General features: G+C 48.5%; 2 protein-coding genes across 2 annotated transcripts; both read left to right on the top strand.

Moving 5' to 3' along the window:
- Window positions 1–1,952: 1,952 nt before the first annotated feature.
- phpt1 (phosphohistidine phosphatase 1) lies at window positions 1,953–3,492 on the top strand. The gene is made up of 3 exons (XM_066713294.1): window positions 1,953–2,172; window positions 2,668–2,795; window positions 3,095–3,492. Exons 1-3 carry the CDS (start codon window positions 2,019–2,021, stop codon window positions 3,185–3,187), a joined length of 375 nt encoding a protein of 124 aa, XP_066569391.1. The 5' UTR covers window positions 1,953–2,018; the 3' UTR covers window positions 3,188–3,492.
- A 785-nt stretch (window positions 3,493–4,277) lies between these two features.
- Window positions 4,278–17,923, top strand: mamdc4 (MAM domain containing 4). The gene is made up of 29 exons (XM_066713293.1): window positions 4,278–4,405; window positions 5,134–5,235; window positions 5,475–5,627; window positions 5,792–5,917; window positions 6,153–6,392; window positions 6,536–6,664; window positions 6,779–6,937; window positions 7,146–7,246; window positions 7,411–7,569; window positions 7,715–7,805; window positions 8,705–8,854; window positions 9,108–9,206; window positions 9,477–9,611; window positions 9,728–9,858; window positions 9,992–10,100; window positions 10,441–10,545; window positions 10,769–10,903; window positions 11,800–11,930; window positions 12,086–12,302; window positions 12,553–12,681; window positions 12,833–12,957; window positions 14,658–14,748; window positions 14,904–15,053; window positions 15,287–15,412; window positions 15,579–15,706; window positions 16,053–16,161; window positions 16,513–16,691; window positions 16,819–16,905; window positions 17,097–17,923. The coding sequence occupies exons 1-29, from the start codon at window positions 4,348–4,350 to the stop codon at window positions 17,127–17,129; spliced, it is 3,687 nt and encodes a 1,228-aa protein (XP_066569390.1). The 5' UTR covers window positions 4,278–4,347; the 3' UTR covers window positions 17,130–17,923.
- The last annotated feature ends 213 nt before the right edge of the window (window positions 17,924–18,136 follow it).

Below are 18,136 nucleotides of genomic sequence, written 5' to 3'. Positions count from 1 at the left end.
GGAGCACACTGGATACAGAGTTAGTTGAAAATTGATGGTTATATTTTAAGAATATACTACTTGAGACTCAGGAGAAATTTGTACCAAAACTTAGCAAATTGAGCACCAAAAAACATTGGCCAAAATGGTTTAATAGAAGTATGCAAAAAACATATCAAGAGAATGAGAAAATGTTGTATAGCGCATACAAAAGGGATAGAGACTAAACAAAATACAAAGGATATGCTGAACTGCAAAGAGATCTTAAAAAATTGATCAGGAAAGCAAAGAGGGAAATAGAAAGAAACATAGCTCTTAGAGCTAAAACTAATGCAAAGATGTGGCAAATGTAGTTTTTACAAAAGAAAAAATGGTTAACATGCCACAGGTTAACAACCAGTCCAGTCAAATCCTAAGAGAGATCAGGATAAATGAGGAGGAGGTACTAAAGGGACTAGCAGAATTGAAAACAAACAAATCACCTGGGCCAGATGGGATATTTCCAACAGTACTTAAAGAAATTATGGAAATTATTTATAGGCCGCTTTTGTCGGCCGATTTGTCTGTTTTTAATTCTGCTAGTCCCTTTAGTACCTCCTCCTCATTTATTACGATCTCTCTTAGGATTTGACTGGACTGATTGTTAACCTGTGGCATGTCATCCGTTGTTTCTTTTGTGAAAACCTCTGTGAAATACTAATTTAGAACATTTGCCACATCTTGTTCATTTTCCAAGATTCTTCCATTTTTGCCCTTTAGCTGTTTCACTTCCTCCTTTATTGACCTCTTGCTGTTGTAATATTGAAAAAAGCTCTTTGCATTAGTTTTAGCTAAATATTACATATCTCACGGACAGGTTGCAATGAGGCAACCAAGTTGTATGGCATCAATCTAACCTAGGCAGAGGTGTCTATATTTATGCAGCACATAAAGTCTGCACACGGACAGATGTTTCCAACTCTAGTCGACTCTAGTCGTGTTGGACTGCTGCAGTGACAAGATATTTCCAAACATACACAATTTGCTCAAGGTTCTTATTACCCTTCCAATGACTACATGCACTGTTGAGCGACTCTTTTCCAGCATCAACCGTATAAAGACAGCGGGTAGGAGCTCCATGTTCACAGGGCGCCTGAACTCCCTGTGTCTGTTGAGATTTGAGAGGAACCTTATGGACAGCTTAAATTATGATAAGGTTATATACATTTTTAAAACAAAACCTTGACACCTCCTACTTTAGTAGCAATTAGGACTAGTACATTTGTTTTTGGAAGGGATATGTTCTCTTAATTGGTAGGCTACTACTAAAATAAACACATATTCCCGATCTGCTTAAAATGGCCAACACTTCCCATTTAAGTGAGGTTTTCAAAATGTAAAAGTTAATTAGTTCATTTTCTACAGGCCTTATTCATGTTATAAGTAATTGCCATTACCTAATGCCCACATATTGTGTAACTATTAAGAGAGTTGAGTGAATTAAAAAAGTGTTGAACCTGTGGCATTATTTTTACGGCAATACGCTTCCGTAGTTATGTACGTACTTTGAGCCCTTTATTTGTTGCATGCAAAAAAGCAGGTCAATTATCAGTAAAGCAAAATTCTGATAGCGATAAATATTAGATTGATTTTACAGCCCCTAGATGCATTAAAAAAAATTCTATAGGTTTCCGTTATTGGGTGTCAGTGGTGCAGGGACCTTAGGTATTGTTTCGTCTTTTGTTGCCCATAATGATTTTGTTCTGCCCGGTCAATATTCAAATCCTGGAGCCGCCACTGTCCTGTGTAGCATCACTTCCCCTTGTCTCTTCTGTGAGGCGCAAGTGTTATTGAATGCAGTGGCATCTAGGGGCAGTGTCGTGGTATTTCTGTATAAAATGCCCAGCCTTAAACCAGAGTATAATTCAACGTGGAAATAGTAACCGTAACATGTGCGTCAGTCGCAGATTCTGAAGACTACCAGTTCCAGAATGCAATGCGGCAGTGAGTGTCAGACCCGGAAGTGAGTGCGGTGAGGGCAGACGCCGGTGCACACTGTCATGGCGAGCGCCCGGTTAGCTGCGATTGCCGAAGCGGACATCGACCCCAATGGGGTCTTCAAATACGTACTGATCCGGGTCCAAACTACGGCGATAGGTGACGAGACCCCTAGTAAAGATATCGTACGTGGGTACGCGTGGGCCGAGTACCATGGTGAGTGGGGATGTGTGCAAGCCAAATGTGTGTAAATCTCTGTATAGGCTATAGCTGCACCCCGTAGCGTTATTTTCATGGTGTTCACGCTGCTCCCGACCTCCATTTACAGCTACTGCTGCGGGGAGACCTGCTGAATTAGATAATACAGTGAACACATTTCCGTACAGAACAATATAGAGAATTACAGTGCAGTGTTAATAGAGTTGTGCAGTACAATAATGCACAGTAGTCCAGTGCAGTACTATGTAATAGAGTACAGTGTATTGAAATGAATTGTAATCTAGTGTAGTACAATGCAGTATAAATGAATACAGTACAGTGTCATAGAGTGCATGCTGGACTGGGATGCACGCTAATTCTACAGCTGCTGTGCTTATCAGATCAGACTCAAATTCAAAACAAGCTTTATTGACAGGACAAGTTTACACAGGTTCTGCCACAGCATTTACAGGTACATTAAAGAACAACCCTCTTTCTCTCCCCTGTCTCCAGCTGACATCTACGACCGCGTTGCAGAGGAGATCGAGCGCGGTGGCGGGCTGGACTGTGAGTGCCTTGGGGGGGGTAGGATCAGGCATGACAGCCAGGCCAAGAAGATACATGTCTATGGATACTCTATGGTGAGAGGGGGCAGGGGGAACAGGGTGCTGTCCGGGTCCTGGATCTGCATTACCTGGTCCTGAACTCAGTCCCAGTGCACAGTGGACTGGACTGGACTGTACTGAGTTTACTGGGAGCTATCGGGCTCTGACTGATGGAGCAGAGAGATCAGCTGTTTTAGCTCCACCTCTCTCTCAAATTTAAATTAAAAACGAGCTTTACACAATTGTTGTCAAAGCATTTACAGATACAACAAAGTATAGAATAAATACAATAACAAATAATTGTGAAAATGCATCTCTCGCTCTCTCCCTGGCAGGGTTTTGGTCGAGCCAACCATGCGGTTGCCACTGAGAAGTTGCAGGCCCGTTACCCTGACTATGAGGTCACATGGGCTGATGAGGGGTACTGACACACCAAGACCAGAGCAGACTGGACGGAACCAGATACGCAGGAAGGACAGACAGGGTGTGAGAACACAGTGTGGTGTACAAGATGTGTGTACAGCATCACAGAGACTCATCCCCACTGAGCACAGCCTGAGAGGCACAGTCTGACTCGCCCAGCAGGGGTCAGCGTTGCACTTGAATTAAAACTTTCTTGTTGTTGTTGGTTTAATTTGATTATTTTGTATATATCTTTCATTCAAAGAGGCATTCTGTGGTATACAATTCTGTAATAAAAAAATAAAAATGTATATCTTGCCGAGTCTGAAAACTGGACTGTGTGAGTGTGTGTGGGGGGTGGACATGCTCCCTCTCTGACCTTGTGTTCTATCTCAGGAGAGAGAGAGAGATTAACACATTTATGAAATAAGTACTTTGTTGAAGGAATTGGTGTCTTGTTAACCCTTGATGGGGTTGAGGGGTTGAATGGGAGAGGTGGAAAAGTGTGTGTCTCTGTCTGCTCATCTCTCCGTCTATCGGTCCGTCCGTCTATGTGTCTGTCTTTCTGCTTGTATGATTGGACTCTTGTCAGGTTTGGTGTGTGTGTGTGTCTGCGCCGTACGTGAACATACACTATGTAACACAATGTTTGTTCCTGGGTAGTAAGTGTTATTTCCTAATTGCATATGCCTCAAAAGTATTTACAGTATAATCGTAAATCTCGAAAAACTACTCACTTCTAAATCTTTTGTAGTCATTTATGTATTACTTTAGTATAAATACATGCTAATTTTCTGACTTTATGTGAACGAAAAGACACACATTTGCCCGTTTTCTAATTGGAAATAGGTAAATTTCAAAATACCACTGTCCTAGTCATAAAAGCAAAGTTTGTGGGGATAATAGCCATTTTCTATGCTTTGGCATAAGCAATTAGGAAATAACACTTAACAAAAAAACAAACAAAAAATGTTACACGGTGTTATCAGTATGTGCACCGTGTATCAATCAGTGACATTGTACTGCGTAACCTCTGCTATAGCTTTAAAGTCCAGGTGTTATCAGAGAGAGCGAGAGAAGAGGGTGGAGCAAAGTGAGGGTCTCTGAGAGCGCACTGTAGTCTGTACACCAGTGTGAATTAGTCTTCATCAGTGAGTGTCAGTGTGTGTCAGGGACAGTCTCCAGGATGAAGTCTGGTCTGTGCAGCTTCCTCCTGCTGCTGCTACTGTGTGTCCAGAGCTGGGGTAAGCTATTTGTCTCGGCATGTCTCTCTCAATCTTCTCACCGTGTCTGTCTTTCTGTCTACTCACCATGTCCGATTCCCCATTTGAACCTCCCTGTCTCTCAATCTGCACGCCATGTCTGTCTCCCCATCTCTCTCGCTGTCTCACCATGTGTGTCTCACTGTCTTTCTCTCCTTGTCCCAGTATTTGTTTATCCCATTTAGTCTGTGTCTCACTTTGACTCTGAAATGTGCAGAGAGAGAAAGGGGAGAGGGAGGAAGATGGGAAAATAACAGAGGGGAAAGTATGGCTGAGTGAACAAGCAGTAGTCATTTCAGAGGAATGGACTGGTCAGAATGGTGCAGGCCCATGAGGTGGAATGTGCTGCCTGAACTTTGGGCTCATAAACTGCAGTCTTTGGCTCATTAATGCCTCTGCACTTTCACTGACTGATAACACAGCTATCACTGTAGGACAGGTGTGTGTGTGTCTGAGCACAGTCTCCCAGCGCACAGAATTAGCCTGTTATCAGAACTGATTAAATTTGACTGATGAGGACATTTTAATTTTTACAGCTGTAATTTTACACTAACAGAATATCAGAGTTCAATAATCAGACTACCTTCCCCCCACAGTAGAGATGGTGCAGTTCAGTGATAGTGTGAGACAATGCTGCTTAAGTCGGTAGGTGTCTGGTGTTTGATGTCAGGCCGGGTTGTGTTTGGTGACTTGTTCTCGCTGTTGAGCAGTGATTGGCTCGGCGCTGCTTGGTGACCCTGTGACCTCATGTGGGCTGCCATTGTGTGACTTTGTGTGCAACTGCGAGGGCTGCAGCGACGAGAGGAAGTGTGGTGAGTGTGCATGTACACAGACACACTGTATGCATACATGCATTCACAGACTCACGCACACAGACTCTCACATGCATTCAGAGGAACAGACACATATGCATGCATACTGACACACACTGACCTACAAACACACTGACAGAAAAGCGCACACATGCTGGCATGCTCACAGGACAGTACATTGCTATTCTCCACAAGGCAGTGCAGTGCTGTGGTGCTCACTCTCACTCTCGCTGTGCAAGGCTATGGTCAGAATTTCCTGTGCGACTTTGAGAGGTCATTGTGTGGCTGGAGTGACCGGTCCGGCCCGTCCACGGCCTGGGAGAGGAGACAGAGGCACGAGACCCTGCCGGACAACGCCCCCTTCTCTGACTACACACTGGGCACTGATGCAGGTAAACACACTACACACTGGGCACTGATGCAGGTAAACACACTACACACTGTGCACTGATGCAGTTAACCACACTACACACTGTGCACTGACGCAGGTAACCACACTACACACTGTGCACTCTCTCCCCTCCTCTCTCTCTCTCTCCCTCCCTCCCTCCCCCAGGCTGGTTTGTGGCAGTCCAGTCTTCTAGTTCTGAGCACAGCAGTGTCGCCCTCCTGGAGTCCCCAGTAATGTCAGAGGCTGCTGCCAGCTGTGAGGTTCGACTGCGTTACTTCATGTGGGACTCAGGTATGAACAACACCCCCCTGCTGCCCCACCTGCCCAGCCATGTGACAGTCCACTCTCATCTGACCCCACCCCCTGCTGCTCTCTCTCAGTCAGTCCATCACTACAGTTCTCTGAAAGTCAGTGCATTTCTGTCAGTGTGTCATCCATTCTGTTCAATTCTGTCAGTGTGTCAACCAGGCAGTGCAATTCTGTCAGTGTGTCAGTCAGTCAGTAGTATCTGTGTGTCTGTCCACAGGTGTGTCTGAGGGTATGTTGGGGACAGCACTATGGGCGAGTGTGTGGCGGTTGGCAGAGGGGGCGGGGGGACTGGTGTGGCGCCCAGGCGTGTCCAGCGTGCGTGGCTGGAGGGATGCGTCTTTCTTCCCCGGCCGTCTCCCCAGGGGGTTCATCCTGCGCCTGCACTCCCAGCATGGCCCCCACGAGCCTGGTGCCGTCGCCATTGATCAGCTGGAGTTCAGGAACTGTGCCCTACCAGGTGAGTGATTGAGAGTGTGAGCGTGTCTTTGTTTGTTTTTGTTTGTTAGTGTGTTAGTGAGGCATGTCACTGTGTCTTCTGTCCAGTCTGTTTGTCTAATTAAAAATACCAAATCTCCATTTTTCCCTCTCTCTCTCTCTCAGTGCCAGATCAGGGTCCATGCACTGAGGGGGAGGTTCGGTGTGCCAGGGGGGGCTGTGTGAGTAGCGAGAAGCTGTGCGATGGCACAGACGACTGCGGGGACAACAGCGATGAGAGAGGGGAGCTCTGTGGTGAGAGAGGGAGAGTGGGAGGGAAGGAGGGAGAGTGTTTGTATCTGTATGGGTGTGTGTTCCTACAGGAAGCTGTGGTTTGATTGACACCTCTTGCTGCCACCCTCCCTGCAGGAGAGTACAGAAAGTGTGACTTTGAGCATGGCACCTGTGAGTGGCAACAGATGAAGATGGCCAGCCTGAAATGGAAGCTCACCAATCAGATGTCCCTGCATGCAACCTTTGACCCCATGACCGGGCCAGGCAGAGATCACACCACCAACACTGACCAGGGTACGAAGTGACATCAGGAGGAGAGAAGGGGGGGTAACACACAGATGAACAGACAGATGGACAGGGAGATAGAGCAGAGGGGGAAGGAGGGAATATAGGAGAAACAGAAAGAAAGAGAGCATGAGAAAGAGAGGGCTTTTGAAAAGTATAGGAAGGAGGGAATAGGGTTCAGGGTTCACTGACCTCTCCCTACCTCTCTCTCCACCAGGGAACTTCCTGTACATCAGCACTGCAGCCAGCAATGAATCCGATTGGACGTCTCTGGAGAGCCCAGTCCTGGAGCCCACCAATGACACGAACCCTTGCGGGGTATGCCGGCCTGAGATTGACTAAGGGAAGGAGGACAAGAAGTTGCGGGGATTGAAACACTGTCCTCTGTCAGATACTAACATCCCCTCCTGTTCTTGTCCTCTTTCTGTCCTGCCCTTCCTTTGCCCCCTCCTTCTCTCCCTCCCCTTTCCCTTTCTCTCCAGTTGGTGCTGTACTATCACCTGTTTGGTCCACGGGTGGGGGGGCTGTCTGTCATAGTGATGACTGCAGAGAAGCTGTATCCTGTGCTGGAGAAGGGGGGCGAGTATGGCGACCTCTGGGTCAAAGGTCAGGTGGACCTTGTCGTCAACACCACCTTCCAGGTACTGAAACTGAGTTTGTATGTATGTGTGTGAGATTATTTATATACTATTACAACTCCCCCCTTCTAATATTGCAACTTCCCCCTCCCTCTTTCTCTTTCTCTTTCTTTCTCTCTCTCTCTCTCTCTCTCACTCTCACTCTCAGATCATAGTGATGGCCTCACTGAGGGAGGGGCAGTACGGGGGGGTGGCAGTGGATGACCTAATTCTGTCTCCGGGCTGCCGCAACTCTCAGGGTGAGCAAACCATAACCCTGCAGAGTGTCAGTCTGCGTGTAAATACTCACACAGCAACTCAACAGTTGTGGTTTCCATGCACCAACCTTTGGCTGAAAAGCTCCAGTCCCTGCTGAGTTACACAAGTATACAATACATCAGAACAATTTGTTTTTAGCAAAATTAATTTTTTTCACTTTTATATAAAATTGTGCTTAGTGGGTAGATTATTATTTATTTACTACCAGACACCCTTATCCAGGGCAACTTACAGTTTACACAAGAAACATTTTAAAGCATTACAAAAGTGTAGTGGTACAATCAGTTCAAAATACTATAAGCACACATCCTAGTTCAACAAGGTAAGTAATTAGTTCCCAGGTGTGTGCTAAAGAGAGAGAGAAGAAGTGAAGTGACAACAGAAGTGCCAACAATACATAAGCACACAGGAGCATAAGGAAGCAGAGTTTAATAAAGTGCAAAATAACTAGAGTGCTCAGCAGCCCAGGAGTTCAGGCTGCTGTATTACAGGTCTTGCCCAGGTGTGTCTTGAGTATCGCCAGAATGTGGTCAAGGACTGAGCGGTCCTGCCAGGAGGCACCACTGACCCCGCCCACTGTGACCTTATTGTGCACAAAACTGGTGCAACTCAAGCAGGGCTCCTGGCACAAGCCCAGGCACCGAGCAGCCTGTCCAGACCTGCATCCAAGCCTTAGGCCCAGATGGAGGGAATTGAGATGCATTGCCTTAAGCATGCTTTCTGACCTTCAATCGGGCGCTCCTGCCTCGGGCTGCAGGTCACAGCTGCTCATTTCGGTAACACAACCCTGTACTGCCTCAACAGCACCACACCTGCGTCTCCACCAGGAGGAACCTGTGACATAACTGCTCCTCCCCCCTCCTTCTCTCTCTACCCCCAGAGCCCCCCCCACCATTACCGCCCGTCAAGCCCCCCCATCACAGCTGCGGAGAGGGCCAGTTCCAGTGCGCCAGCAGCGAGTGTGTGGCACACACACTGGTGTGTGATTTTAAGGAGCACTGTCGAGACGGCTCGGACGAGGCGCAGTGCGGTGAGGGGGAGGGGCAGGGTGGGGTGGGGAACTGACTGGGAGCCCAGAATGAAAGGCACTATGTATTGTGTTGTGTGTGTGTGGCCTTCTGTGCAGTGTTGTCTTTAACACTGTGCACCTGTGTGAGTGTTCAGTGTGTAAAAGTGTCTTTGTGTATGTGTGCGAGTGTGTCTGTGTGTGGGCTCAGTTTGCAACAGTGCTTTGTGTGAATGAGAGTGTGTGTGTTCGTGTGTAACAGTCTTTGTCCCTGCAGGAGGGACAGACTTTAAGGACAGCAGTGGGGGCTGGACGGACCGCAGCGTGGGCACCCGGCAATGGATCCATCTCTCCTGGGAAAGCAACTCCACCTACGGTATTGCACTGCCCATACCCGCCACAGGGGGCACCCGATGCTGCACCTCACACTGAGTCTGTTTGTCTGTCAGTCTGTATGTCCTGATGTTTGAACTGAGCTCTAGCATGATTATTGGGCTCCTGCACACAACAGCCCTGACTGACTGAGTGACACACATAACAGCACAGTGTACCCAGGTGTGTACAGGTGTGTGTAAACAGGTATCCAGATGTACTCAGTTGTGTGAACGTCTATACAGGAGTGTTCAGGAGTGTTTCTCCCCCACAGGTTACCTGATGGTGTTACCGGCCCCAGGCCAGGTGTCCACTGCCGCCCGGGCTCTCACCCCCGTGCTTGGCCCCTCTGGCCCCTTCTGCTCCCTGCGCCTCTCCTACGGCACTTTGGGAAACACCACACGGCCAGGTAGACCTGCGCACAACACACATGACTGACTGACTGATTGACTGACTGACTGACACACTGACACACTGACACACTGACTGACTGACTGACTGACTGACTGTGTTGGTGTGTTTCAGGCATGTTGTCGCTGAATGTGGTAGAACAGGACCGCGGCACGCGCTCGGAGGTGTGGCGCTACCAGGGAAACACGGGGGGGCAGTGGCTTAGCGCCATGGTAACCATCGGAGCCAGAGAGCGGGGCTTCCAGGTGCGTCACAGCAAAATCACCATGAGATCAGAATTTAGAAATGATTGTCAGAGCAGAGTGACAGTTTACACTCTCTCCCTTTGCCTCTCTCCCTTTGCCTCTCTCTCTCTCTCTCTCTCTCTCTCTCTCTCAGGTGGAGGTCAGAGGTCATGTGCCTGACTTCCTGGCTGAAACTCACTTGATAGCAATTAATAAGTTTGAGTTCCTGACCTGTAACATATCTGAGCCAGACAATTCCAGAGGTACTGTGTGTGACAGTGTTGTTTAGCAGCGTTGTGTCAGTAAAGTGAGCAGTGTTGCAGTGTTGCGTGTTGTGAGTCAGTGATGTGAGCAGGGTTGGGGTCAATTCCACTTTTTCAGTTCCATTTCCCTAATTCAGACCCACTCCGAATTCCAATTCCAATTATTTTTGCCACTCTTTTAAACTCTTTGTGTAGCTGTTTTGTATAGTGGTCTAATGTAGCAGGATGTCAGTGCTCTGTATTGTGTAATGGTCATTTGTGTTTGTGTAGCAGTGTTATGTGTTCTGTAGTGTTGGTGTCTGTGTTGTGTAGCCGTGTGTCAGTGTTGTTCTGTGTACAGAGCTGACCTGTAATTTCGAGGCTGGTCTGTGTGGGTGGTACCAGGACCAGACTGACAGCTTCGACTGGTTCCTTGAAAACGGGTCTGACCATACCATCGGTCCAGGTACACTCCTCCCTCCCTCTCTCTCTCTATCTCATACACTTACTAGGAACGTGAAGTCCCTCCACACTCTGTGTTGGTCACTGGACATTTTTTTCTTTTTTCTTTTCTCTGTGGAATTGTGGAGTTGTCTTTGTGGTTTTTAATTTCATGTCCTTGGTTCAATAAAGTTTTCTAAAACTCTCTCTCTCTCTCTCTCTCTCTCTCTCTCTCGCTCTCTCTCTAGGAGTGAGTGTGTCCGTGCCCCTGTGGTCCCCCTCCCTGCGGGGGCTGACTGGCAGGCTGCTCTCCTACCCCCAGCCTACCCCCAGCACCTCCCTGTGCCTCTCCTTCTGGTACCAACTGTACGGGCCACAGACTGGTGAGTGAGTGAGGGATGCAGAGGGTAGAGATAGGGAGAAGGGAGGGAGCGTGGAGATCATGAAGGGAGGAAGGGGGCAGGGATGGAGGGATGAATAGAGATGTGAGGCGGGAGGCGGGGTGAGGGAGAGAGTGTGTTACAGTGTCAGCATCAGTGTCTCAGTGAGAAGCTGCTGCACGTCCCCCTGCTTTCCCCTCTCTCTTTCTCTGCTGTCTATATCATGTGCGAAGCCCGGACTCTCCCGGTACTGTTACCTCTACGTTTGTGCGAAGGGAGGCAGAAAAAAACAGGCTGTACTCCACGGGTTCAGGGATTAGTTGGGAAAAGTTTATTTACTTGTTTTCTTCTTCACAGTACTATTTTCTTCTCAGGTCTCCTACTGTGACCTGACAGATCCCAACCTTTACTGCGCCCACTCTTCAGGGCGGGTCCCAACAATCCCAGCTCCTAATATCTTACACTTCACAATTTACAGATCTAATAACCAAAAAAATGTGGCACGTGGGCTAACCAAAGTTTTATACTAAATAACTACAACACAAAACACCGGCTGGTCCACTGACTACTCAGTTAAAACAAACCAAACCGTCAGCTCAAAACAGCTTCCTTGCTACCGGCCCAACACTCTTTCTTTGTCCTCTGCCCCACCCCTATTTATATGTGTCAGGTTGGTGGGGTTGATTGACCTTAATTGCTCAATCACCCCAACCACCTGCAGTCCATAAGCAGACAGGGAATGACAATTAACCCCCTCCCTGTCACACTCCTCCTTCCCCAGTGTTCCACATCCCAGGTATTTTTATTTATTTATTTATTTATTTTTAACCTCTGCTTCTGTCACACATGCTATCTCCCTCATTCTCTCCTCCTCCTGTTCTCCCTCTCTCCCCTCTCAGGATCTCTCAATGTGAAGTTACGTTCTGTGAATGATGGCCAAGAGCTGCTCCTTTGGACCCGCAGCGGCTCCCACGGAAACACCTGGCACCATGGCAACTGCCTCCTCACCCCCATCCCCCCAAACTTCCAGGTACCCCCCTGCCAAAGCTCTATGTCCCTCTGCCCCTCAGTGTCTCTGTGTTTCCCTCTGTGTCCCTGTGTCTCTCTGTATCCTTCTGTTACCCTCACTTTGTCCTCTGTCTTACTCTCACCCTCTCTCTCCTCACCTCCCCCCCTCTCCCACAGCTGGTGTTTGAGGCAGTGCGTGATGGTTTTGATGGCCATGTTGCTGTGGATGACGTGATGGTGACAGAGTCCTGCCCGACCCAGACCAGCTGCTCCTTCGAGGGTTGGGACTGCGGCTTCTCCTCCTCTGGCTACGAGCGTTGGGTCAGACAGAACTGGGCCACCGGGGAAGTGACGCCCGGCCCCCCAAGTGACCACAGCCTGGGCACTGACCGCGGTACTGACAGGGCCTGACTCTCGCTCTGAGCCTGTCTGTGTGTCTCTGTGTGTCTCTCTCGCTGCTTGTCTGTGTCTGTGTGTCTCTCTCTCTTTCTCTCTCTCTCTTTCAGCCTCTCTCTCCATTTCTCTTGTGGTCTCCTTCCTTCCCAATACTGTACTGGCAATTTCTCTGTCTCTCTCTCTCTCTCCTTGGGTTTCTCCCCTTGTCTTTCCTCTTGTCTGACAGTTTCTCCCTCTCTCTCTCTCAGGGTACTATATGATAGCTGACACCAGTCTGCCCAGCGGCAGTGTAAGTGTCCTGCGGTCTGAGGAGAGGAGCGCCCCCCTCTGGCCGGAGTGTGTGCAGTTTTGGTACCACAAGGGAGGAGACAAGCCAGGTGAGGCACACTGACAGTTTCACACTGTTAGACACTGAGATACTGATACACACTGACGATATACATCGTTATACATGCACACTGACACACTATGATGCACTGTTACACAGAGACAGTAATATTGTTTTGTTGTGTTGTTGTTGTGATGCAGGCTCTCTGCGGGTGTTCCTGCAGGAGGTGGGGGGGGGGCGTGTCCAGGTGTTTGCAGACAACGTCTCCCAGGGTAATGCCTGGCGTCACGGCAATGTCAACATCAGCACCACCAGAGATTGGCAGGTAGGCCCCGTCTGCCCAGTCTGCCCAGCCCACGGTTCCCAGTAACACTTGGACTGGATGACCCTGCTGTGTGATGGAACTGGGATTGTGGTTCAGATGCACAGTCTGTGAAGCAGAACACTGTGCTTTACTGTGCACTAGCTGTAATTATTATTATTATTATTACTTATTTATTGGCAGACGTCCTTATCCAGAGCGACAAAATACACTCACCTAAAGGATTATTAGGAACACCTGTTCAATTTCTCATTAATGCAATTATCTAACCAACCAATCACATGGCAGTTGCTTCAATGCATTTAGGGGTGTGGTACTGGTCAAGACAATCTCCTGAACTCCAAACTGAATGTCTGAATGGGAAAGAAAGGTGATTTAAGCAATTTTGAGCGTGGCATGGTTGTTGGTGCCAGACGGGCCGGTCTGAGTATTTCACAATCTGCTCAGTTACTGGGATTTTCACGCACAACCATTTCTAGGGTTTACAAAGAATGGTGTGAAAAGGGAAAAACATCCAGTATGCGGCAGTCCTGTGGGCGAAAATGCCTTGTTGATGCTAGAGGTCAGAGGAGAATGGGCCGACTGATTCAAGCTGATAGAAGAGCAACTTTGACTGAAATAACCACTCGTTACAACCGAGGTATGCAGCAAAGCATTTGTGAAGCCACAACACGTACAACCTTGAGGCGGATGGGCTACAACAGCAGAAGACCCCACCGGGTACCACTCATCTCCACTACAAATAGGAAAAAGAGGCTACAATTTGCACAAGCTCACCAAAATTGGACAGTTGAAGACTGGAAAAATGTTGCCTGGTCTGATGAGTCTCGATTTCTGTTGAGACATTCAGATGGTAGAGTCAGAATTTGGCGTAAACAGAATGAGAACATGGATCCATCATGCCTTGTTACCACTGTGCAGGCTGGTGGTGGTGGTGTAATGGTGTGGGGGATGTTTTCTTGGCACACTTTAGGCCCCTTAGTGCCAATTGGGCATCGTTTAAATGCCACGGCCTACCTGAGCATTGTTTCTGACCATGTCCATCCCTTTATGACCACCATGTACCCATCCTCTGATGGCTACTTCCAGCAGGATAATGCACCATGTCACAAAGGTCGAATCATTTCAAATTGGTTTCTTGAACATGACAATGAGTTCACTGTACTAAACTGGCCCCCACAGTCACCAGATCTCAACCCAATAGAGCATCTTTGGGATGTGGTGGAACGGGAGCTTCGTGCCCTGGATGTGCATCCCACAAATCTCCATCAACTGCAAGATGCTATCCTATCAATACGGGCCAACATTTCTAAAGAATGCTTTCAGCACCTTGTTGAATCAATGCCACGTAGAATTAAGGCAGTTCTGAAGGCGAAAGGGGGTCAAACACAGTATTAGTATGGTGTTCCTAATAATCCTTTAGGTGAGTGTATAAACGCAATGCAAAATGCAAAAATACAGCCTCTTGTCCACCAGGGGGAAGCAAAGAGCTGCAGGAAAATAAAATGTTTCTTTTAGCTGTGTATTTGCAGCAGCAGGAATAATAGTAGAAGCATTGTACCAATAATACTGTTTTTGATATGGCTGCTAATGGTTCATTATATTAGAGACGCTTCTGTACAGAAGTAGCATTAGTGATGATGATGATGATCATGATGATGATGATGATAATAATAATAGTTACTTGGGTCTGTGTGCTCCAGCTGGTGTTTGAAGCGGAGGGGGCGGGGGGAGTCCAAGCATACATCGCCCTTGATGACATCACCTACATCCCCCATACCTGCCCTGGACCAGGTGAGCACTGGGGAAGCAAGGGACAAGGACTGGGGAGGACAGAGAGGGAGAGTGTCAGCGAGATAGTTATTATCTTGCTTTATTCATCCCTGCTGATAGTGAGCAGTTACTAACTCACTCTTTCTCTCTTGCTCTCTCTCTCTCTCTGTCTCCAGCCTCTGTATGTGATTTTGAAAGCGGTCAATGCAGCTGGAGTAACACTCAGGACCCTGTGCTGGACCAGCTGGACTGGACATTGACAAGTGCGGACAGTCAGAGCTACTACCCCGCCCCCCCCCATGACCACAGCCTGCTGAATGCCCGAGGTAAAGCTGAACTTGACCTGACCTGACCACCCGGCCCATTGCTTGTTCTTTTGGCTGTCTCCCATTCTGTCTGTCCCTGTGTCAAACTGTCCCCATCTGTCTGTCTCTCTGACTGTCATTCTCTATCTCTTTACAAACTCACTTGGTCCCTCTGTGTCTGAATATCCCCGTCCTGTTTTCGCCCCTCCCTGTCTTATTGAGACTCTATATCTTTCTGTGTGTCTGTCCCTCAGGTCACTTCCTGTTCCTGCCGAGTTCTCAGCGGGCGACGGCTGGTCAAACTGCTTGGCTGCTCAGCCCCCACTTTCCCCCGACGACCGGAACCTGCCTGAGCTTCTGGGTACACAGAGCTGTCCACGGTGAGACTACCCCCTGCTCCCTCCCCTCTCTCCTCTCTCCTCTCCCCCTGCTCCCTCTTCTCTCTCCTGTGATCAATTTTTAAAATGAATAACTATCCATTTGTTTGGACAATTTTGCGTGTACATGTCTGTGATGGCGTGTCTTTGATGGTGTGTGCGGTTGTAGATGGCGCGGTGCTGCGGGTTCTGCTGCTGTCTGAACAGGGGACTCGCCAGCTGTGGGAGCAGAGGGGTGGGGGCAGTCCACTGTGGACACGCTACGAGCTGGACATCGTCAGCACAGTGGAGTACCAGGTCAGAGAAATTCCAGAAATATAATACAAAGTTATAATAACAATAATTGCAATAATAAAATAGTAATAACAATAACAGTAATAGTAGTAGTAATAATAATAAATTATGTAATAATCTCAAAGCAGTTTACAATCCAATTTCAACACAGTCAGACATGGGTACAGGGAATGGGCACAGTAAAGGGCATAGGTGTATGTTTGGGGGGGGCAGAGTAAGCTCATGCAGGGGACAAATACCTATATGCCCGTCCTCATAACCCCCCACCCCACCACTTCACCCCTGAGCCAAAAACTGAGTTACTTGCCTTTGGCTAGTTCATTAGTTAATTGTGTGTTAATTGTGTCAGATGGTGCTGGAGGGGCGCAAGGGGTTCAATGGGGCGCTGGCTCTTGATGACGTCCTCTTCATCCCCGGGGTCAACTGTGCCGGACAACAGATGGACCCGCTGCCCTCAGGTCAGACACTCGGCCATCCACCTTCTCCTGCCTGCCTGTCTCCCTGTCTACCTCTCTCGGTTTAAATTCAATTCAAATTCAAAAAATCTTTATTGGCATCACTAATCGGCAGACAGGCCCAGTGCTCAGAAACAGGGCAATGGGAACAATAAATACAGAAATCATGCATTTAACATTTACAGACAGATCTGTTCCTCTGAAGCCACAGGTGAGGGTCTCCTCTTTTAACTGGGGTGAGCAGTCTGAGCTGCTCTCTGTGCCACACTGGGCTGAGAGACGGGTCTTCTGCTCAGGTCCATGTCTCTTGCTGGATCATGACACCAGTTTTCTGTTCTCTCCCCTGCCCTGCAGACAGTACCCGCAGTGACAATACTGCAGAGATAGTGGTGTCAGTCCTGGTGTTGCTGGTGCTCCTGGCAACGCTGGCTGCCCTGCTGGTGTTTTACTTCCGTCTGCGCGGGCGAGGGCCGCTGAGCAGCACCGAGAGCTTCGGCGGGTTCGACAACACCACCTACAACACCAGCGACACGGTGAGACTGAGGAGGGTGTGAGTGATTGAGTGAGTGACAGTGACAGTGAGACTGAAATACAAACAAACACAAAAAACAGGATGATAGACTTTAATTATACTATTCTCTCTCTCCCCTCTCCCCCCAGGAAAGGGTAGTGATCCCCCGGTTGCAGATGGCCCAGGACGACCCTCAGGACAGCATTGAGAACACCACCTACTCTACCAGCGACCAGGTGAGACAGAGAGAGAGTTGTGTTGTGTGTGTGTGTGTGTGTGTGTGTGTGTGTGTGTATCTTGTACACAGAGACAGGCAGACAGTATGAATTCTGTATGAAATAATGGAAAGAAAAAACGTATTGATTGACACTGTCCATCTCTCTTCCTCCCTAATCCTCCTCCTCCCCCCTTCTCTCTCTCTCTCCAGGACCGGCAGGCAGTGTGGATGGTGGAGTCGTGAGGCCGGACTCCACTCTCGTTCTGTAGCGCCCCGGTGGCGCCCCCTGTCCACTGGGTGACAGCACAGCAGGAGAACTGCTTGTGTCACCTGTGCCTGCCCTCAGGGCCAAGACACACACACATACACAGACACACACACACACGCGCACACACATGCAGAGGCACACATCCACAGCATGAAGCCACTCAGACAGAGAGAGGAAAGCAGAGAGAGAGGAGGGATGAAATTACTGCAGCCGCATGCACTCACCCACACCTTGGGCTGAGCCTTTGGATATGACACTGACAGACCCAGGGAGGGAGAGGGGGAGAGGGAGAGTGGAAGAGAAAGAGACAGAGGCTGAGAAAGAGAGGGAATGTTTGTGAGGGAAGGAGGAGGAGAGAGAAGAGCGAGCTTGTGCGCAGTGCAGTGAGAAGTGCCCCTGGTGGTGAGGGTGTGCTACACTGCTCAAACTTCCCAATCCTTTTGCTGCAACTCAGCCCCGACGATGATTGTCCAGATCCAGGCGGACAGTGTGATTTGTGATTTTGATTTAGGGTCAGAGATAATTTCTTTGTCTTTCAGCTGTTCTGACTGACTCTCTGCTCCCAGTGCAGCTGCTCCTGACTGCACTCTACTGCTCCAGTCGACTGTTTGACTGTACTGTACTGCTCCGTGTTGTATCTGACTGCACTGTGCTGTTCTGTACTGCTCTGTATTGTACTGTACTGGTCTGCCGCACAGACGACGATGATGAATGACTTCTGGAATGTGAATGAGAATAATAAAGCATGTACTGAGAGCTGAGTGCACTGGCTGCTGGCTGTGGGTCTGGTTATTGGCAGTGCTGTGACTGGGAGCAGCCGCGTGGGCACTGACCCTTTATTACAGTAATTTATTTCTTATTAGTTTTGGTTTATTCGTTTGTATTTTCATAATATTATTTATTAGTGTATTTGTTTATTGAGTTACAGTAGTGGTGGTGTTAATGGTTGAGTATTTGTTTTCTCTGAATGAGTGAGCGAGGG

This window comes from Amia ocellicauda, chromosome 9, assembly GCF_036373705.1.
Source record: "Amia ocellicauda isolate fAmiCal2 chromosome 9, fAmiCal2.hap1, whole genome shotgun sequence".
Lineage (NCBI taxonomy): Eukaryota > Metazoa > Chordata > Actinopteri > Amiiformes > Amiidae > Amia > Amia ocellicauda.
Note: the sequence above shows the minus strand (reverse complement) of the source record. Positions and strands in the feature narration are given on the sequence as shown.